At 38.4% G+C, this 23,118-nt stretch overlaps 2 protein-coding genes across 2 annotated transcripts; both read left to right on the top strand.

Moving 5' to 3' along the window:
* Nucleotides 1–985: 985 nt before the first annotated feature.
* LOC113545993 (uncharacterized) lies at nucleotides 986–22,239 on the top strand. Its single transcript, XM_053236341.1, has 16 exons — nucleotides 986–1,074; nucleotides 2,746–3,009; nucleotides 3,172–3,453; nucleotides 3,692–3,805; nucleotides 4,168–4,212; nucleotides 4,310–4,364; nucleotides 8,566–8,750; nucleotides 9,653–9,934; nucleotides 10,026–10,096; nucleotides 11,882–12,113; nucleotides 15,516–15,581; nucleotides 15,884–16,147; nucleotides 17,410–17,691; nucleotides 17,865–17,978; nucleotides 21,612–21,650; nucleotides 21,752–22,239. The coding sequence occupies exons 1-16, from the start codon at nucleotides 1,014–1,016 to the stop codon at nucleotides 21,793–21,795; spliced, it is 2,400 nt and encodes a 799-aa protein (XP_053092316.1). The 5' UTR covers nucleotides 986–1,013; the 3' UTR covers nucleotides 21,796–22,239.
* On the top strand, nucleotides 7,798–10,796 carry LOC113545995 (H-2 class II histocompatibility antigen, A-Q alpha chain-like). Its single transcript, XM_026945678.3, has 4 exons — nucleotides 7,798–7,861; nucleotides 8,499–8,750; nucleotides 9,653–9,934; nucleotides 10,026–10,796. Exons 1-4 carry the CDS (start codon nucleotides 7,807–7,809, stop codon nucleotides 10,169–10,171), a joined length of 735 nt encoding a protein of 244 aa, XP_026801479.3. The 5' UTR covers nucleotides 7,798–7,806; the 3' UTR covers nucleotides 10,172–10,796.
* Nucleotides 22,240–23,118: the final 879 nt, after the last annotated feature.

Raw genomic sequence — 23,118 nt, 5'->3', positions numbered from 1 at the left:
AAAAACAGTAAATAGATGAACCTAGGGCCTGCAGTTTAGCAAACCTGCATGTACAAAAACGATGTATCAAATTGCACGAAGAGTATATAGTTCTGAAGAAACGCCTAAATGTGAAAGCAAATTTGAGACTATGAGCCCCACCCCAAAAAAGCCCAAAGTTGTCTCTGGGCATGGGTGCAAGTATTCAGGCTAAGTATAAAACCCCCCAATAAACACATTTTAATTTCCTTGTTCTGTGAAAACATAGAGCGTGGAAAAGCTTTTTTTTTGCACTCAGTTTCTTCACTCTGGACACTGATATCAACATCAGTAAATAAAGTAATAAAGCAGAAACGTATTCAGGTCAAACTGAAATAAGACCCAGTGTCTTTTCTCTACTCCAGTACCTCTTTGACTGCTTGGATGTCATGTTTTCAGTGGAGCGTGATCATATGACTGCGTAATGCAAACTTTTGGGTTCATAGAAAATACAACCTGCTAGAAACTCACTCCTCTTGTGGTCATTTTATTGCTGGCCATGATATTCATTAGGGGTGCCAATATTTTTTTACCAAAACATTGTTTCAGAAAATATTTGTTTGATGAAAAACAAATAATTTCTCTAATCATTTGTATGGAATTTTTATACAGAAATTTTTTCCCCCAAAATTGCCAATCACTCTGTAACATATTTGTAATAAGAACTTTATATAACCTTAAGAGCCTTAAACATAAGGGATCTGTTGTTGTCCCTGTGGTGGAACCCTTAAAGGTTCTGTGTAGAACCTGACAACAGAGTGTTCCAAACTAGAACTGTAGAAACCCTTAACTATAGAAAGAATCCACTGAGATGTGACACCAAACCCTGTTTCCTGAAAGTGAAATTCTAACATGTGACTGGAGCAAAATAAAGCGAGTGACTCCTGAGTGATTTGAGCCTTTTTTTAAGTTGCTGTATTGTTCTTCCTCATTCAGGTGTGTGTGTGTGTGTGTGTGTGTGTGTGTGTGTGTGTGTGTGTGTTTAACGAGACACAATGCGGCTGTGCACTCCGTCTCTTCTCTGCATGCTGCTGGTTTTATTCACCTTTAAAGCAGGTAAGCAGTAATAAATCTATCAGAATTTTGCTAACTCTGAATATAACTGGGAGTTGTCAATAATTTATTTGCTGATTTTTATCAGAATCAAAAGTTTAAAGATAAGAACATGATCAGTGCCTGTGTTAAAGAACAGAAACGCTTTCAGTTTTTAAAGACTGTAATTTGATGGATTAGCTGTAATGTGTAAATGTCACAGTAGGCACAGAGCTTAGAGTTCCTTCACTGAAAATTACAGTTCTGTTTCTCTCTTCCTAAGAGTGGTGTATAACAGCATAATAGGGGTGGTGTATAACATCTGGATATTCTTGCATGTGCCTTTACCGCGAAGTCGCGTTATGACAGTAATATAGTAGTCTCTATATAAGAACCAAACATAACTTTACTTTGGCTCCTTTTCTGTCTCTGTGCCAGGACTGCTTGTAAGATTCAGAGCTATCTTGTGGAGCTACAAAGCTCTGATAAACTCTTTTCTCTTCAGTTTTGCTTCTGTCTTCTTCTCCCAACATGACGAGTGTATTTTATTCCTTCTCCATTGCTGTAATTGCTAGCTAGAATTGCTACTGCTGGCACAGGGTCTGAGAGAACTAGGCTGTTGTTGTATTTTGCCAGCTGCTCACTCTGACTTCATTACATGACCAAAAGCTGTGCTTTCCTTCCTACTAGAACAAGTAGCATTAAAAAAAAATCAAAGGGAACTCCATCTATCTCCTAAGATGATAGCACCCAATGTGAGGGCTTTACAGACTCACTGACGGGGACTGACAGGTCTAGACTTCGATTCTGTGCTCACCCACACCACAAATAGCAAATGTCTGGCCTTGACACTGGCAGATACACAGAGGAAGAATTTCGCCTGGTTGTCCAGGACCCCTCATAACTGTATATCATGCTTCAGGAGTCACGCATTAAGGGGAGTTTCTGTCATGGTAGCGCCGAATGGCACAGAGCTACACTACCCTTCAGCTCCTGCACATCACATCATCTGGTCACACGTTCCCTAATCCCTCTCACCTGTGAGGCGTTATATCTTGTTAGCACCACTATTTAAGTTCTAGTTTTTCTGCATCTCACTGTCAAAGTTCTGTTGTTGTGGTTGTCGTTTGTTGTTGTGTGTGCCACGTTATTGCTTATGGTCTGTATGTTTTTTGCCTCATATCCATTCACACTTTCCCACAATAAATTACCCGCACTTGCATCCGCCTCCACTACCACTTCCTGACAGCACTGGGTGTTTATAGTGAGTATTATGACACTGTCAAAACATGACTTTGTAGTAACTTTGGGCTCGGCATATGCACACATGCACGGGAGAATATCTGGGTATTAAACTTCACCCTTGCTGGATATCCAGGGTTCACAAAACCACGGTCACATTCACAAATAGAGTTTTTTTATTAAACTGAAAAGTTTCTGTTCTGCTTAAATATCAATCACAAGTAAACATTTTAAATGTTATAATAAATTTGCATTTAGAGATTCCATTTTAATTCCACTGACTTTCTAAGAGCAACTTTTTTTTTTGGAATTCACTTAGTTTTAATTTAATTTAATACATATTAAATATGATTTTAAAAGATTAAATATCTTTTTACAAATCCTACATTAGCTTTCTTTCTTTCTTGCCTCAGATTTTAATGTTTAAATCTGTTTTTTTTTTTTTTACCTCAGTAGACGGTTGTTATGGACAATTCTATGCACAGTGCTACTACACTCGGGATCTGGTCACCATCGAATTCATTTTCTCTTGGTACTTCAACAAGGCTGAGTATCTGAGATACAACAGCACGACGGATAGATACACAGGATACACAGTTTATGGAGCGAAAATGGCAGAATCACTAAATCTAGACCCCAAAAACAGTCTCTATTTCTATGTGTACACACTCTGTAAACATAACAGTGATAAATACTCCACAAACGTCCTGAAGAGAGGTAGGAACCTGTCTAAGAGTTAATAACACAGAATAATGCCCTCTCTTATTACCTTTCCTCTTCCTATATTAATCTGTTTATTACAGTTACATCACTTCCTTTTAAACCCACTGACACAGTTTGACCTCAGCATTAAGTCGTATTTATGTTGTTCATTTTCAGTGAAGCCCGAGGTCACAGTGAGGTCACTGAGATCTGAGTCTGACAATCTCCCGGCCATGCTGATGTGCGCTGCGTACGATTATCACCCAAAAGGAATCAAAGTGTCATGGCTGAGAGACGGCAAGGTCGTGAGCGAGGGCGTTTCCTCCACAGATGAGCTTTCAGATGGAGACTGGTACTATCAGATCCACACTTATCTAGAGTACGTACCGAGACCTGGAGAGAACATCTCCTGCATGGTGGAGCACGAGAGCTTAACACGACCACACATACACACCTGGGGTGAGAACCTGCCTTCTGTTCTGCTGTTCTTTACTATCAGGAGTCCAGTGTGTTCTAGAGACATATATTCATATATTGTACTTATGTGTGTAAACTGGAGATTCAGGCAAATTTCAGCTTCATAAAAGGATCTGGGTGTTAACTGTGCATTAACCGAGAAAAATGTTAGTCAGTGTTTTTAACTGAGGATATAAGAGGCAGTAGAATCAGAATTTTGTGTGTTTTGTTGCTTTGACAGATCGTCCCCTTCCTGTGGATCAGAGGAACAAGCTGATTATTGGCATTTTTCTCCTGGTGCTGGGAATCGTTTTGGCTGTTGCTGGATTTCTTTATTCCATGCTGAGATCTAAAGGTCAGTACGGAGAGAATAAACCAAGCATTTTAGAAGCACTTTGGATTAAAACATGGACAAGATAAACAAAAATCTAGATATTATCCAGATAACTTCAGGACATATAAGACTGTACATATATACTGTAACTCTATATGTGTTTGTGGTGTGATGAAGTGGAGTTACTGTTACCATCCTGAAGCTGAGATTTTCTTCTATAACAGCGTGTCCTGAAGTGTTTTATTCCATTTATATCACAGCAATTTATCAACAGTTACATTTATTTATTTATTAAAAACCAACATGTCATGCTTGTTATCCGTTTATAGTTTTTTATATTTGTATGTTTTTATATGTATGTTTTTTTTGTTTTTTTTTTACAGAACGTATTGCAAAGCAAACCTCACAGTCACAGTCTATATCTTTAGGTAATGCAAAGATCTCACACACACAAACATCTGAATTGTTTAAACTAATCCTAAACTTTATACCAAATTAATGTAATATCTGCTTTTGTCTTTGCAGAAAGCACCGTTTCAGAGACGAGTTCAGAAGCTTCAAATCAAGAACATACTACAATGTCCACATAAAATGACTTTAATGTATTTATATACATCTTCTGTATAAAACTCTAAGGGGTAAGGGTTGAATGAATACATTAATGAGGTGTTTAGCATACTCCTGCTGTACACAGTGAGATCAGAAACTTTTTGAACACTAGATGCAATAATAATAACTCTATGGAGCTAAACTGCGCAGTGAGCATGCTGCAGCAAAGGGAGCAAATCAACAGAATATCAGCTTATATCTGTCAAATACTACTTTTTAAACAACAAATAAAATAATATAAAATAAATACAATAATAAAAAATAAATCAAAGTAATTACAAGTCACTTTAACACTTGATACCTGTGCTTCCTTCCTTGTTGTTAATCTTAGCTAACATCATTTGGACGTGACTGGGGGAAATGAGCCTGTTATATATAGTCAAGTTGAGTTTGATTTAAAAATGTATTGCATCACTTTCAATAGGTTCTAACACTTTTGCTCCACTTGTGCTTATAGCCCTGACAAATCAGATCATTAGAGCTTTAGGAAAAATAATTTCTTCACTCTCTGTGATGTTTCGGTCACCCGAGTGGTGATTATCTTTAAAGTCACCTGGCTAAAGTTGTCATAGCTAGCAGTAATGAGCTAGCTATTTAATTAGCCTAACAATGTTAGATACTAGCTAGCTAGTCAATAACATTTTCCAATTACATCAAGAATCAAAACCAGCACTGCTGTTCAATACAGACACCATTGATTAATAATCAAGCCCATAAGTTACTTTCAGAAAACACATTTAAAATATGGGACTCCAAGGGTGTTCATTCATTTGAAAATTTGTTTACCAACAAGATTTTTTCTACATTCGACCAATTGAAACTTAAATTTAATATAGATAGTAAAGATTTTTTTAAATATTTACAAATCCGTGACCTTGTGAGGACGATCTTTCCTTCCTTTCCTAGTCAACCACAAGAAAATGCTATGGATAAAATTTTTCTTCAAGAGCCACTTAAAAAGGGGTCTATCTCCAAAATTTACCACAGCCTCTCAGAGATTGACTGTACTTCCACTTTGAACCATTTGAGGGAAGCGTGGAATGAGGACTTATCGACAAATATTACAGTAAATCGATGGGAAGATGCTCAGGGTTGGGTTCACTCCTCCTCAGTCTGTAGTAGACATGGCCTTATTCAGTTTAAAATTCTACATCGACTACATCTCTCGAAAGAAAAGTTATTCAAGATATACCCTGGAGTGGATCCCTCTTGTGAGCGTTGTGGACATGCCCCTGCATCTTTAGGTCATACATTTTGGAAATGCCCCAAAATCACCCTTTATTGGACAGAGATATTTAAAACTCTGTCACTAGTACTTGGGATACAGCTTCCTATGGATCCTGTGTTGGCACTGTTTGGGGTACCTGATGATAGATTATGTCTAAACTTCAAACAAAGGAATGTTTTATGTTATGTTACTTTATTGGCCAGGCGTTTAATTCTATTAAATTGGAAGAGTAAATATCCACCAACTCACATACAAGTTTTAAGGGACACAATGCAACATCTAAAACTAGAGAAAATCAAATTCTCATTGAGACAAAAAGAAGGTCTTTTCAATATCATTTGGCAGCCTTTTATTGAATATTTCAACATTAGAGTAAAAGGCAACATTTTAATTTGATATGGTATGTGCAGGTTTTTATTTTTGTTTTGTTTTTGTTGCTGTTGTTCGGGTTTTTTTTTTTTTTTTTTTTTTTTTGTATTCGTGTCTCATTTATTAACACTTGTGAATTCTTGTATAACTAATGTTTGCATATTGAGACAGTGTTGTATATTGGAAAACTCTAATAAAAAGAAATGGGAAAAAAAAAAGAATCAAAACCAGCACAATGTTAGTTACGTTAGTTGCCCAATTCACTAATGTAAACTGCAGTTTCTTTTCACACCACTGAACTCCCTGTGAATGTCTGATGCATAAACCTTTTTGCCTTTTTTTATTTATCTGTTTTAAATCTCACGGGGCTGCCTCGGTGGTTCAGAGGCCGAACGCAATTGCTTACACCACTTATAGCAAAGAAACGGCCCTAGGCTTTGCGTCTCCTGCACCTACGTATGGACGAGCCACCACTGCTACCCATCAGGTTTCTGTAAAAGAAATAAAATCTGTAATTTTATAATACAGTATAAACATTCAGTACAGTATTCAGTTACTGTGTCTTACTTGTCTTGATTCTTGCTTTGTGTTTCACCATATTTGCTTATTAATCAATTTTGAAAATTACCAAGTCTCTAAATATACTGTATGTACTAATTATGTCTGATTGCATTACAAGCAAAAATGTGATGTTTATTGAATTAAAGATGATCTCTGAAAAAAGCAGCATGCACCATTACTGTTTTTTTTAACAAATCATTCTATATATTATAATATATATATATATATGATTAAACACAGGCAGACAGTCCACAGTGTGTGTGATACTTGCATGACATGGAGTCAGCTTTGGTGTTCTTAGAACCTGGTCTTTATGACAACGTTAACTGAAAATGTGCAAAAACAAGTGCCAACCTTGCCTGGCAAGAGTTCAGTCATTTGTCTAGAGGTAGTCCAAGTTCTTGTGATCTGTGAAGATTACGAATGGGTGTGTTTCCTCCTCCATCAATACCGCCACTCCTCCAACACCACTTTAACTGCCAATAACTCGCCATTGCCAGTGTCATAGTTCTCACAGATTACCCGTTTCTTAGAACTGACCAAAGGAAAACTGACAAACTCCTTGCAAAATTTGTAAAATCAGCACAACATGCAACAAAAAATGAAAACCAGAAGGTTTAATTAAGAAAAATGGACATCAGCTGCAAGAACGGCTTTACTGTAAATGGGATTGTGGACTTTTCATACAGATTTATGGCTTATAATGAAATTTAGACTGAAGGGAGTCGGGGTTGTTGGGTGGAAGGTGTGGGTGTGGGTGAGGAGTCTGTTTAGCAACAGACCTGATGCATTAAACTGATGCATTAAACTGATGCATTAAAGGAATCTTAAAAGTAAAAAAATTGTATCTCTCTCTCTCTCTCTCTCTCTCTCTCTCTGGTTATGGAAGTCACTGAAAGCACAAAGAGACACAAATGAGTACACTGTCGGTAATAAGACACAGGTGAGAATCATCACGCGTCACCTACCCCGCCTCCTCTCCGCCCACAGCTCGACCACGCCCCCCGCTGTAGCAGTCAGAGTGAAAAACTGGATCCTCTTTAAACCAGATACAGGAAACAGAGAATGTGATAGGTTAGCATTTAAGGAATGATATCTATTACTCCTGTGTGTGTGTGTGTGTGTGTGTGTGTGTGTGTGTGTGTGTGTATGGGTGTGTGTGTGTGTATGGGTGTGTGTGGGTGTGTGTGGGTGTGAATATTAAGGCTCTACAGTGGCAGGTTGAACACATTACTGTACAGTGGAATCTAACATCATGAAGCTCTGTGTGATTCTCGTCATTCTGACAATTCTGCCAGCGAACACTGTGTGTAAGTAGATGAATGTAATAGATCTACAATACTGTGCAAAAGTCTTGGCACCCTATTTTTTTTTAGTACAAACTTTGTTATAGATGTTTATTTTCTGACTTCTACATTATTGATTCAGTACAAAAACATTTTAGATTCCAAACATTAGTTTTCCAGCACAAAATGAAACGTTACAGAAAAATGTTTGTATGTCAGTAAAGAAAGCAGCAGATTCCATAAGAGACACTTTTCAGATAAAAACATAATGAAGGCTGCTGGGTTTCGCTGCAGAAATAAGAAGCGAGTCGACAGTCAAAGTCTCCAGAAGAACTGTGGCTGCTTCTGCAAGATGCTCAGTAACACTTCCAGCTCATTTCCTTATAAAACTGCACACACTGCACCTCAGATACTGCTTTATTTATTTAAAGTGAAGGATCGTCACATTAAATACTGACTTTGTTTCATTTATTACTGTTTACTGCTCTTTATAGGATTTTTTAATGTAGAAACATTTAATTTCATTATTTTTGAAGGCGTCTTTACTCTACAGCATTTCTTTACATGTGTCTAAGACTTTTGCACAGAACTGTGTGATGTGTGGATTGTGATGCCAACAAAGGTTTTTAGCATGAAAAATATTTGTTTTCTTTCCCCCCAGTTGTATACAAGTTCACCATACTGTCTGGCTGCAGTGACTCTATGGATGAAGCTATATTGTTATACAGTCTGGATCAGGATGAAATAGTCTTGATAGATTACAAGACCAAGAAGCAAATCAGCCGACTTCCTCCGTTTGCAGACCCGATTGATTTTGAGGACTTGTATGACTTTGCCGTTGCTAAAAGAACTGAATGCATTCAGAACATCAAAAATGTGACAGCGGCGATCGGCAGGCCATCTGAGCCCAGAGGTAATGACGTTAATTTTATTATTGTGTAAAGCAGTTTGCTGTAATGGTGTTAAAGTAGAGTCGGCTTCGTGAGTCTGAACGCAATACATTGTTCCCTGCCTGAAGGTCAGCTGCTCAGGTCAGGGCTTAAATACTCTTGATACAAATATAAGACATAAAGACTGTTGCTTCACAGGTAATAAGAACCAAAAATACATGTTTATTAGCTGTAAAGTTAATTACTTGAAATAAAACAAACTCATTAAGACGTTTTATATATATATCTCACCTTATACAGCTTCAGAAGCTCTTTGCCTGTACAGCCAATAACAGATTAAATAAATGTGTGTAAGCAGTGATGTGGTGAAGTTTTCTGTAAGGAGAAATGTGTTTATGTAACATGTATGGAAGGAGTCTCCAGTGTCAGTGCTTTGTAACAGTCAGAGGTAAAGCTGGAACTTTAAGTTTTCTGACATCTTCAGGACAGAGGAGGTTTCTTTTTTCCCCTAAAACATTTCTGTGGGTTTTTCATGCGAATGTCGTTATTTCACATTAACGGTGGAAAAAGATCTGATATGATTCAGCTTGGTTAATTTTTTTACATCACAAAAAACCTGCAGTTATGACAAGGGTGTGTAGACTTTATATATCCACTGCATTATTATTATTATTATTATTATTATTATTAACATAATTATTTTCCCTCTATATTTTAAAGTCAAAGTTTGAACCAGAACAAATGTTTCGTTATAGGGTACTTGACATTATTCGTATATAATTAATGTCACTACTTTAAGAAAAATTATACTCATTATACTGAGTGTGCTCTGTGTGTTAAAAAGATATTCACTCAGTGGACACTTTATTAAGGACACAATTTTGTTTTGTCTAAAAATGTGACTTGTGACTTGTTTTTTGTTCAGATCCTCCAGAGATCAGCGTCTACCCAAGACACGACGTGGTTCCTGGAGAAAAAAATATCTTCATCTGCTTCGTAAAGAACTTCTATCCTCCACACATCAGAGTGAACTGGACGAGGAACGGTGTGTCGGTGACAGAGGGAGTTTACATCAGCCAGTTTTCAATAAACAGCGACGGAACCTTCAATTTATTCTCCACACTGACGAGTTCTCCGAATGAAGGAGATGAATACAGCTGCACGGTGGAGCATCAAGCTCTGGACTCGCCTCAGACTAGAACATGGGGTGAGAAACCTCTTCACTGGATCTATTTCATCTTATTTTACTTTATAACACTGATTCTGTGTGTGTGTGTGTGTGTGTGTGTGTTCCACAGATGAATCAGTGGTAACTCCACCTGAAACTCCGAGTGTAACTCCGACGGTGGTGTTTGCAGTGGGAATTGCTGTAGGAATATTGGGATTAGCCACCGGAATGTTCTTTGTCATTCAGCATCATGTTTCTGTTAAGTCACCACCCTGAAGTTGATTATTTTCCTATAACAGCACACTCCAAGTGTTTTTCCTCTTACAGCTAGCGGAAATCTTAAAGTGCTGGCACTGGAGACTCCTTCCATAAATGTTAAACATCTCCTTACAGAAATCTTCACTGATTCCACACGCTGTTTTTATGTGTTTGTGATCCGTGGAGCGTGCGCTGTACACGTCCCTGTGAATGAGCTGTTGCTATAGAAACGATAACGTATTAGAACAAGCGCATTAATATAAACCTGCACTACTGTCAGAGCTGCTGTTATAGAAAACTAATCAACACCTTCTGACCAATCAGAGTGCAGAATTATATTTATATCTCTGAACTCAGCTGAGATTAACTGAGATTGTGTTCAGTTCTCCTTTACACTCTGTGTCTTCTTGTCTCTCATTAGCATCTTATTTACATTATTACTTTTCTGGCAAATAACATTTTTTTTTTTTTTTGCATAACACTATTTAATGTTATTGTTAAATACTGCATCTTGTCTAAAGTTAGATGTTTTTATTGTACGTTATATCATGCACTGCTCTGTGAGTACATTTGTAAATGAATAAATAAGAAATTCAGAGATCAGATTTTACACTGTACAAATGATATAAATAAAAATTTTGATTCTAAGCACTTCACTGTTTATATTTAAACAATTTTATGACTAAATAAGGAATAAAGCATTCAAATAATTCAGTGTAATTACACGCATTACTGTTTCTCTTTACAGTTTATTTTAATAAATCTGTAATTACACTGTATATTTTAATATAACATTGATTATTTCCTGTCTGTGTATCACATTGATCTCATCAGTTATATCGAGTTTCCCATTAAATCATAAATAATGATTATACACACACACACACACACACACACACACACACACACACACACACATATATATATATATATATATATATATATATATATATATATATATATGTATATATATATATATATATATATATATGTATATATATATATAAAATGAAATATTGTAATGATTGAATTAAAAAATTTAATTATCTATTAAAGACATTAAAATGCAATATTAAGGAATAACACTAAGGTTTCTGATGGAAATTATTGAAATATTCAAATACTTGAAATACTGAAATACTGACAATCTGCTTCAGATGATTGATTAGTAAACCAACATGCTGTTTGTGGAAAAACCTTCTGTGAAAATAAGATCAGGACGCCATCTAGTGGACAATCTCTGTATATCGCCAAGCAGAGACCAGAATTTCACCCCTTGAAATTATTTTTTTATTTTACATTAGAAATTTCTACACACATCCCACATACATCCACTTCCCCTGCGTAAACGACTACAGACCAGTGGCTCTCACTCCAGTCCTCACGAATGTCCAAACAGATCCACAGAGGATGCAATAAACCACACACACACGTCTCTCTCCCACCTCTCTCCCAGAAAAGGACAGCTATATCACAATTCTCTTCACTGATTATACAATCAGAATCAAAATCATTTCTTTCAACATTTACATGGACATGTATTAGGAATTTCTCTTGGTGTTTGGTCAACACACACATCACACACAGTAAACAACACACAACTACCATCCCAATATCCAAATACTGCACGAATATCACTCGGCTTTAATACATTCACATTCACCTTTCTAAAGTGAACTGGATGTTTGGTGTCTTCATTTAACGACTGAGTTAATTCTTCTCTTGCAGCACAGTGAACATTTCACCACCAGGCCACCAGAGGGCATCCTCAACCAGGGAACTGGAGGAACTGAGGCACTGGTTTCACCCCTGATGTGGTGGCTCTGGAAGAAACCTCAAAGGAACCATAGAGAGACTCTTAATCAGCCACCTAACGCAGAACACAAAGTCTGGCAGATCATCCAGAGACAGCAGGATCTCGTTCTCCTGGGCAGAGAGACCGTGAGAAGATCCCGGACCGGTGCTATGAGAACTTTGCCATCTTTTTATAAAATTGCAGTAGAGCTCTCACTCTGCTAGAGACGTCTGTGTCATTAGTGGTGATAAGCCCTGGTGTACATCTCACCCAGCCTCAGGTTACTGTGTGCACTGTTTCAGCTGGAATCCTTCGTGGAGCTGTGCTGTAGGGTGAACCCTTAGGAACCCTTAGGAAGAGGAATGGATGAAGGTTGTTAATAACTTCCATGATTGTGATTTCACTTTACTTTGTTCCAGACGGTGTCTCTGTGAGCATTAACATGGTTTAGTTGCTCTTTTCATGCTTCATGCGTTTACTTTAAGGTCTTTTCACGCTGGTATTTTTCCCAGACTCTGAGCTGTTAAAGCCTCTTTAAGTTTGGTGAAGTGTGAATGCTCTTTTGGAGCCTGTGAGCAGTCCAGAGAGATGATCCCTGGTCCTTCTGAAAACAGTGGTCTGGGGTTTGCTTTGATTGAAACATGGTGTGGTCTGGATCAGGTGTGGAAGCTGATCAGGTGTGGAATCAGGTGATTGGTTGGTTGGTTGATTGATTGGTTGGTTAGTGATATGAAGAAACAGACTGTCACAGGACTGGACTGCTGTAATTTGCTCAACTTTGTGATGTTCTCACTGAGAACCTCATGAAAATGCATGTCACATGTCAGTCTGCACAGCTACAGTAAAAAGCTTCTGATATGAGAACAGCTCCTGCTTTGCAGCTCTTCCTGCGCACGTCATGCATTCAGGAAGATGACTATTCTTAGCTCCTTCAGGGATGGTACGGAAAAAAAAACAATAAATGGGTGAGCCTAGTGCCTACCGTTTAGCAAACCTGCATGCACAAATGCGTAATTTGGAATTGTGCAATCGATCCATGGATCGCACGGAATTTTTCAGTGTGAAAGAAGAGTTGACTGCGATCAGCCTCGGCCCTCAAACCAGGCTTGGGTGTGGACTCGAGTATTCCAGCTAACTGTGAAAACACAATTAATAAACACAATTTAAATTCTGTGAAAATTCTTCTTTCTCATGTGACTGGAATCAGTGAAAATCAGGTGAAACACACGCACACACACACACACACACACACACGCACACACACACACACACACAGAGTTACACGATCAGTGTTTTATCTCATCACATCATCTGAACCTGTTATGCTCCACACGCCGAGACGAACCTGTCCCCCTGTGGGTTTGTTTATATTTTGTTGTATATATTTTGTTTTGTGTAGATATTGTCATGTCTGTTATCCCAGGGGCCGGGTGTAGAGCTTAGCTGCCATTTTGTGTGGTTGTGGGGGTTTTGTCTGTGTTTTTGAGTAGTTGAGAATAAAGGGAAGCTGTTTGTCATGTGGTTATTTTCTTCAGTTGTGCAGCTAATTTCGGTGTTTGTTTGGGATTTTTTTCCATGGTTGGTCTGACACAGTATACAGGTGACTGTTTATAAACATTTTTTATATAATATACAGTATCTTTCAAACTTTATCGCACTTATAAACACGATGAAACCTGAGGTTAGTTCATCTGCTTGCATGTTCAATTCAATTCAATTCGTTTTTATTTGTATAGCGCTTTTTTCCAAAGGTCATTGTCTCAAAGCAGCTTTACACAAACAAAAGTAAAATGAAGTGTGTGTGTGTGTGTGTGTGACGTCTCTGATGAGCAAGCAGGGCGACGGTGGCAAGGAAAAACTCCCTGAGATGGTGATAGGAAGAAACCTTGAGAGGAACCAGGCTCAACAGAGAACCCATCCTCATATGGGTTTACACTGTAGTGTGCGTGTGTGTACAATGTGTGTTTGTGTAGTCCATGGAAAACAGCTGAAGCGTCTTCGTGGCAGTGTGAAGCATTGCCGGTGGACAGGTCCAGAGTGAAGGGAGGGGGGGTCTGGATCACCAGCAGCTCAGGAGTGTAGCTCGGCAGAAAGAGAAGGAAAGTGGTTAGGTACAGTTGAGGCTTGTTGTGGTGGAAGCTGATTTTATTGGAGTGTGAAAAGCTTTTATTTTTACACAAAACCTGAAAAGCACCAGCACATGATCTGCACTCTGATATCAATATCAATCATCTGACTTTAGCATGCTCTGACCTTTACGGTCCAACTGCGCTCACAGTAACACAATCCAGGGGAACATTTCACACTCTGTTCATTTTAAAATTCACTTCAGTTCAGTTTCAGTTTAGTTGCGTCCTCAGTTGTTTTTTTTTTTTTTAAAGAAAATAGATAATAGTTATCATCGGATACTGAAATTTTACTCACTGAAGCTTTTAGTCCGCACTTTTCTTATCGAAATTTCCCTTTGTTCTTATCAAAATTCCAAAATGTTCTTTTTTCCTTTCTAGAAAATGAAAAAGCAAGAATTAAAAGTTTTAATTTCCTCTTAACAGAACAACCAGATGATTTTACAAATGCACAAGTTTTACTAAAGCCTGTAAATGGCTCCAGTAACTGCACAGCGATAACGTACCGAGTAAAACATCGCCTGATTATTGGGTCTCGTATTTTTAAAAATGGTTTTCTAACAGAGCAGGAACTTTTGTTTGAGTCTCGGTGTCTATCCGATTGTAGAGCTCTTATCTCTCCATGTCATCACTCTGTCATCGTAATGAATGAAATGAGGATATGACTCGATTAACCAGCTGGAGTGGTGTGAAGAGTGAAAGATGCAGCTATTCAATAACTAACAATTACATACACTGCCTTGCATAAGTATTCACCCTCCTTTAAATTAAAAGTGCATATATATGATCACGGATTCACTTCCTGGCAAATCAGCTGTTTCTGTGTTTTGAAGTGTTTAGTTGTGCGTAATGGTATTTTAACTATCTATATATTGTTTACATCTTTATATTATTTTTATATTAGAAAAATGTCAGCAATAGAGAATAGAGTTTCCGGAGACTGAGAGGAGTTTGAATAACAATTTGCACTCATTTCAGATATTCATTAGGGGTGCCAATAATTTTGGAACAAGGAATAATTTTTTATTTTGAGAAAAAGTAAATAGTTTCCTCCACTTCGTTTTTGTATTAATTATGTTGTGCAATTTCTTTATGCAATAATTGTTGCCTATAAAAATGCAGAATATTCTGTACACGCCATAATTTCTGACATTTATTATGGATAAAAACTGTTAGCAGTAGAAATCCTAAAAAATACAGATCAGTGTAGAACCTGACAACAGAGTGTTCTAGACTAGAACCATTTCAGGAACCATTTCAGGAACACTTCTCTGTACAAGGAACCCACTGAGGCGTGACATCAAACTCATTAGACGTGTACTGAAAGTGAAATTCCAACACATGACTGGAGCACAATAAAGTGACTTGTTACATGGAGATAAGTCGTGTTGTTTCTCCTCAGGCAGGTGTGTGTGTGTGTGTGTGTGTGTGTGTTAATGAGACACAATGCAGCTGTGCGCTCCGTCTCTTCTCTGCATGCTGTTGGCTTTATTTACCTTTAAAGCAGGTAAGCAGTGAGAATAAATCAATCAGAAATGCAGTAAACTCTAACTGTAACTGAGATTATCTTCACTTTCGGTTTTTAAAAATAACTTTGTTTATGCTTTTTTGTTCATATTTGTAAGTAAAAAGTCAAAAGACATTATGTGTGTGAATGTGAAGTGGATATATGCACTGGAAGTATATTAAATAAAAACAAGCATGTCTTCTTCCCCCTCACTGGATGTACTGTATGTGTTGGATATATAAAATCTGCAGTGTTTACTGAATTCCATCAGATGCTAATTGTAATGTTGTTGTTTTTCTCAGTAGATGCTTACTATGGACAGCGATTCAAGCAGTGCTATTACAGCAGAGATTCCAGCACCATTGAATTCATTTATTCTTGGTTCTTCAACAAGGTCGAGTATCTGAGATACAACAGCACTTCAGATAAATACACAGGATACACAGATTACGGCGTGACGGAGGCAAACTCGCTGAATCAAAACCACAGTAACAGCCGCTATCACTATATCAAAGAATTCTGCAGTGCTACCAAAGATAAGCTCTTCAGTAACGTCCTGAAGACAGGTAGAGAAATATCCGATTGTTATTTAATACAGAATAACACCTACTCTTATTAACAACTTCATATACACTTACATTACTTCCTTCTTTTCTTTTCTTTCCTTTTTATTCCTGATCATCGCTGCCAAGATAGCAATACATTACAGAAAGCTTCCTCAAAGTTCTTTGTTTTACTGTTTGTGTGCTGTTACTTATTATTAATGCTTATAATTCCATGGCCTTCATTATTACTGGTGTTTCTCAAGCAGCACACGCTATGACGTCATCACAACACAGTGCTGCTTCAGCTGATTTTAGATTTTAATCACTGCAATCTTGCTAAAGACGTACAGACAGCATTTTACCCTTCTGACAAAAGGAGATAATATCTTACAATATATGGCCAAAAGTATGTGCACCCCTGACCATCACACCCATATGTGCTTCTTCCCCAAACTGTTACCACAAAACAGGAAGCACACGATTGTGTAGAATGTCTTTATATGCTTTGTGTCACTGGAACTAAGAGACTCAAACCTGTTCCAGCATGACAATGCCCCTGTGCACAAAGCCAGCTCCATGAAGACATGGTGTGTGAAGGTTGGAGTGGAAGAGCTCGAGTGTCCTGCACAGAGCCCTGACCTCAACCCCACTGAACACCTGTGGGATGAACTGGAACTGGAGACTCCTTACGCACTAATGCTCTTGTAGCTGAATGAACACAAATCCCCACAGCCACGGCTTCTGAGTGGTGCAACAGAAAAGTATTCTCTCTATTGTTTTGTCCATTTCTGTAGATTTCTCACCAGCTATTGTGAGCGGTCACGTTGCAGCTGACTTTACTTCAGAGAACCTAAAAAGTGCACCTCATTCTACCTCATTCTACCTGCTGTATTCTGCTCAGAACGTCAATGTCACAGTCCGTATTACACAAAGGTTGTGTACTGGATTGTAATATATTGTGTTATAAAGTATTGTATATATGGAAATATACAAGTGTTTTTTGCACTTTGTGTGTACTGTACTGTAGTAGACAGGTAATGTGTACTTCTTTATGCTCTGTATTGTTTACATCTGCATTGTACCATCGGCGTTTCTCTGTAAGAGTTCCACGTACTCTTACTATATACAGTATACGGCAATAAACGATTACTCACTTAATTCTGTCTTTCTTTCTTTCTTTCTTTCTTCTCTTTTCCTATTATAGGTTTATACAGTTATATCACTTCCATTTAAAAGAAAGCCACAGTTTTCACTTTGGTTTGGTTTCACATTTTGTTTCTCAGTGAAGCCCGAGGTCACAGTGAGGTCACTGAGATCTGAGTCTGACAATCTCCCGGCCATGCTGATGTGCGCTGCGTACGATTATTTCCCAAGTGGAATCAAAGTGTCATGGCTGAGAGACGGCAAGGTCGTGAGCGAGGGCGTTTCCTCCACAGATGAGCTTTCAGATGGAGACTGGTACTATCAGATCCACACTTATCTAGAGTACGTACCGAGACCTGGAGAGAACATCTCCTGCATGGTGGAGCACGAGAGCTTAACACGACCACACATACACACCTGGGGTGAGAACCTGCCTTCTGTTCTGCTGTTCTTCTTTACAGTTCAGTCCAGTGTGATTAAAGACATGAAACTGGGTCATGACTATGTCCATTTAGACAAACTTCGGTGTCATACAAGGATTTGAAACACAGCTAACCAGGGATCTGGTTTTTATCTTTTTTTGTTGCTTTGACAGCGCCTCCGCTTCCTGCGGATGAGAGGAACAAGCTGATTATCGGCATTTTTCTCCTGGTGCTGGGAATCGTTTTGGCCGTCGCTGGTTTTCTTTATTACATGCTGAGGTTTAAAGGTCAGTACGGAGAGAATAAACTGAGAGTTTTAGTAGTTCTGCACTAAAAAATAAAATGGACATGACACAGATCCTGGATTAAAACAAGGACAGGAGGAAATGGAAATCTGAGATATATACACAACTTCTTATAGAAGTTATAAACTCTGTGTGTGGTGCTGTGATAGAGTAAATAACCATAACTGGGTTGGTGTGATGAAACTGATGCACTATTGCCACACTACATGTTTATTAAAGCTCTGTGTCTGATGGCTTTATACAGACTGTCTGACTCACAGCAGTTCCAACAGCATGAAATAGTTCTGCACTTTTACACTTTAGATCTAGATCTATGTTCGGATCTTTTAATGATATTGAGATTATTTAAGAGCAGGTAGAAATATACAGTAAAGCAGAAAAAGAAGATGATAAAATAAAATCGCAGCACAATGCAAGAAAAGCAAACTGTAAAGTGTAAAGTGCAGTTCTGACTGATACTGCACTGATATTTATGAGATATACAAACACCTTCATGCAGAAACGATGTAAGTACAGTACTATGCAAAAGTTTTGGCACTCTATTTTTTTTAGTACAAACTTTGTTATAGAGTTTTATTTTCTGACTTCTACATTATTGATTCAGTACAAAAACATTTTAGATTCCAAACATTAGTTTTCCAGCACAAAATGAAACGTTACAGAAAAATGTTTGTATGTCAGTAAAGAAAGCAGCAGATTCCATAAGAGACACTTTTCAGATAAAAACATAATGAAGGCTGCTGGGTTTCGCTGCAGAAATAAGAAGCGAGTCGACAGTCAAAGTCTCCAGAAGAACTGTGGCTGCTTCTGCAAGATGCTCAGTAACACTTCCAGCTCATTTCCTTATAAACCTGCACACACTGCACCTCAGATACTGCTTTATTTATTTAAAGTGAACATTAAATACTGACTTTGTTTTCATTTATTACTGTTTACTGCTCTTTATAGGATTTTTTAATGTAGAAACATTTAATTTCATTATTTTTGAAGGCGTCTTTACTCTACAGCATTTCTTTGCATGTGTCTAGTCCATGAGTCCATGATGTTAGTGCTAGGATTTAATGATCTAGGATTTAGCCCAGGAATGAATTTGAGGCCTTGTGGAATTCACACTTCCTCATCCTGATATAAACGTGATTTTTTTTTTTTTTACGTGAGTTTCTGGAGCACTTTCTGTACATGTTCCTCATCTGAGGGTGAGAAGATCAATATGTTATCTATAAAGACAATTACAAAAACAAGCAACTCTTTTTAAAGGTGGGCTTTATTATTTTCACAGGCAAACAAATCTAAAACACAGGATTGTAGCGAGGTCAAAACCAATGCGAAGGTCAGGAAATGAACAAACAGACTTAATGAGGCAAAATTACAATCCGCAAATCAGAGGACACTAAGCAAGATCATAACCAGGAAATCAAAACACTGTGTGTCTGGACCCAAAGGAACACAGGATGATACCTTGTGAATGGTTTCTGTGTGTGTGTGTGTGTGTGTGTGTGTGTGTGTGTGAGCGGTAATCAGGTGAATGTGAACGTGACATTGTTCCTGTGCTATAGGAAGTCCAGTCCCTGGCCGCATGTCTGTAGGCTGTGGTGCATTCTGGGAAGCATGTACATGACACTTTGGAGAACTTTATTCATGAAAGCCAAAAGGAGCATTAAGAAAACCATAAGACATTACCAAATATTCCTGATGTCCAAATGTGGTGACAAAAGCACATTTTTTCCATTCTTCTCCTTTGCTAATGCTGATATTATGAAAATCTTAGCACCCCTTACTTGTTGAAGAGCAGAAGGAGCTACAGGAAAAGGGAACCTGCAGTTGACTGTCATGGAGTTCAGATCTCTGTAATGAGTACATTGCTAAAGCCTGGAGGTAACCTCGAGCTCGTGCCTGGAGCAGATCAGGCACCTGGAAGAAGCTTGATAGAGCAGGTTCATGAGTGATGAGGAGGAAGTTTAGAGGCTTTTTTTTCACTTCTACCAAATCCAGATACGGAGGTGGGATCTGCACCTCGCTCTCTACATCAGGGGTTTCTAGCTGTGTAGTGAGACGAGAGAGAGATATGCAAGTAGAGTGACATTCTCTCAGTGAGATATGCGTGGAGATCCACGGTGAGCCAAGCACGTCTGAGTTCGCAGGAGAACTGAGAGAACTGCGCATGGAAACACGACAGACTGCTAACTTCCTCATCCGTTAATATCTGATCAGATAATCCATTAATTACTGCGCATTAATATAAACCTGTGATTTACAGCTTCACTACTGTCAGAGCTGCTGTTATATTTACATTTACATTTACATTTATGGCATTTGGCAGACGCACTTATCCAGAGTGACTTACAATAGTGCTTTGAAGTCTATCAGAAATACATTCTGATACTGGCTCACTAGGTCACAAACTAGGAATACCATCAGTCCAAAACTCTGTTGGGGAGGTTTTTTTTTTTTTTTGTTTTTTTTGTTTTGTTTTTGTGAAAGTGCTACTTTAAGTATTTTATGAAGAGGTAAGTCTTTAGCCGTCGTTTGAAGACTGCCAGTGACTCGGCTGTTCGGACATCTAGGGGAAGTTCATTCCACCACCTTGGTGCCAGAACAGAGAAGAGTCTCGATGCAGGTCTTCCTCGTACCCTGAGAGATGGAGGGATCAGTCGAGCAGTGCTAGAGGATCGGAGGGAGCGTGGTGGCGCTCGAGGTGTGATAAGAGCTTTGAGATAAGTGGGTGCTGGTCCGTTTTTGGCTTTGTAGGCGAGCATCAGTGTTTTAAATCTGATGCAGCAGCTACAGGAAGCCAGTGGAGGGAGCGCAGCAATGGGGTGGTGTGGGAAAATTTAGGAAGGTTGAAAACCAATCGTGCAGCTGCATTCTGGATCAGTTGCAGAGGACGAATGGCGCTCAGAGGCAGAGCTGCCAGGAGTGAGTTGCAGTAGTCCAGTCTTGAAATGAGAAGGGACTGAACAAGCACCTGAGGGGCCTGTGAGGAGAGAAATGGACGAATTCTTCTGATGTTATAAAGGAGAAATCGACATGAGCGTGTTAGATTAGCAATGTGAGAGGAGAAGGACAGTTGATTGTCCATGGTTACCCCAAGGTTGCGTGCGGTAACTGAAGGCAAGATTGCAAGATCCTGAGATGGGGATGAATCACATGGGATGAACAGCAGTTCAGTTTTGGTGGGATTAAGTTTCAGCTGGTGAGCTGTCATCCATGATGAGATGTCTGAAAGACAAGCTGATATCCGAGCAGAAACATGAGAGTCTGAGGGAGGGAGAGGATGAGTTGAGTGTTATAGAAAACTAATCAACACCTTCACCAATCACAGTCCAGAACTCAACACTGCTTTGTGATAACGTGCTTTTAAGAACTTGCATTGCACTTCACCTAGAAAAAGCTTTTTTATTTGTGATGTCCTTATCCATAGAGCTGTAACAGTGTGCCTTCTTCAGATTACACCATCAGGGTTTAGCATTATCCTGTTATATAAGAAACATTATCCTGTTATATAAGAAACATTATCCTGTTATATAAGAAACATTATCCTGTTATATAAGAAGAAGAAGACAATTTTTTAAAGAGTGAAGTAATAAAGCAATGTTGCTTTGTTTTTTTTTCCAGAATGTCCTGCAAAACAAACTTCACAGTCTGTATCTTTAGGTAAGATAAAGATCACACACACAAAAGCATCCGTAATGTTTAAGCTAATTCTCCTCTCTCCAGCACACTGACATCTGTAACATCTGCATTGGTCTTTGCAGAACACACTGTTTCAGAGGCGAGTTCAGAAGCTTCAAATCCATGAACACTTTCTTCAAATCTACATTTGGAATGACTCAGAACTTTTGAGTCAGATGATTTCATCATCTCTGCTTATGATTTAATATTAAATATGATCAGGAGTCACTACAAAGCTTCATATGGCTGAGTTTTAGCTGAATCTGAATCGCCTGATTCCTTCAGATTTCACTGAATGTAGATGTAGATGTTTGTAGAGTTGTTCAGTGAATTCAGTTATTGATGATGTGTTTCTCAGCTGTTTAAACTCTACAATGGATCTGCAAGTTTTATTTGTTCCCAGTGTTTATTTAATTAAGATTATTAATTTTGTGGTTTTGGTTCTTATTATTGTATTTTGTGTTATATATATTTTTTATTTTGTGTTATAATTAGGTGTTTAGGAGGGGTGGAATGTTTATATCGTAGGCTTACGTCAAACGTCAAAATAAAAAAGACTTCCTCATAGGAAGCACCTGTCCTTGAACCAAAAGACTCGTGTCTCTCCGTATTTCTTGATTTCTTGATTCAGAGCACATTTTCCAAACTGCTGCCGTCCTTAAAGATGGTGGACTTCTGGGTCACGGGCTGCAGGTAGGATGAGACTGATATTTCAAGTTTCATTAGATTTTTCCCAAAAAAAGTCCCTTTTCTCACAACCCACTTTTGTGTTTGTTCACAAGTTATATCTGTTTTATCTAAAGAAAAAAAAAACTACAGCAGACTGAATAAATGATCTTTTAGATAACAGACACAAAGAACACAATGCTTTTAAAGCTGAGAGTTTAGTCAGACTTCTATTTTAAATCCACAGTGGTCCATCTAAATCCATTTAAAATATCATTAATAAAATAACCAGCTGTTCACGTAGACGAATAGTCAGCAGTATCAGTGCATTCTCAGTTAAATTTACACTTTACACGCACTTTCTGGATCTTTCTCCTAAATAGGGCAGACGAGATGAGCTGCATGTTTTAGAAGCTGGCTAGAGTTCAGGGGAGGTGGAGCTCTGGAGGATGGGAGGTACGTTGCAGTGGTTCTCCGGGACAGAACCCGCCCTCTGATGGGCCGATCCCAGAACCAACCACTCCTGCACTGCACTCTTTGGCCCTGGTGCTTAAGACTGAGCTGCGTTTCACTGCTTCAGCTCCGGGACCAGCTTCCTGCACAACAGCAGTGATGTACAGTGCTTTGAATCTGACCTTCTGGAAATGATTACTGCGCTGTGTACTGCATACGTTTCCCTGCATAAAGTTAAATCCACATTACACTGCATGAATTTTGTACAGAGAATATTCAGAGAATTATTCTGACCCAACATGGGTAACACTTTATAAAAACCGCACATGAA

The sequence above is a fragment of the Pangasianodon hypophthalmus genome, chromosome 8 (assembly GCF_027358585.1).
Source record: "Pangasianodon hypophthalmus isolate fPanHyp1 chromosome 8, fPanHyp1.pri, whole genome shotgun sequence".
Taxonomy (NCBI): domain Eukaryota; kingdom Metazoa; phylum Chordata; class Actinopteri; order Siluriformes; family Pangasiidae; genus Pangasianodon; species Pangasianodon hypophthalmus.
Note: the sequence above shows the minus strand (reverse complement) of the source record. Positions and strands in the feature narration are given on the sequence as shown.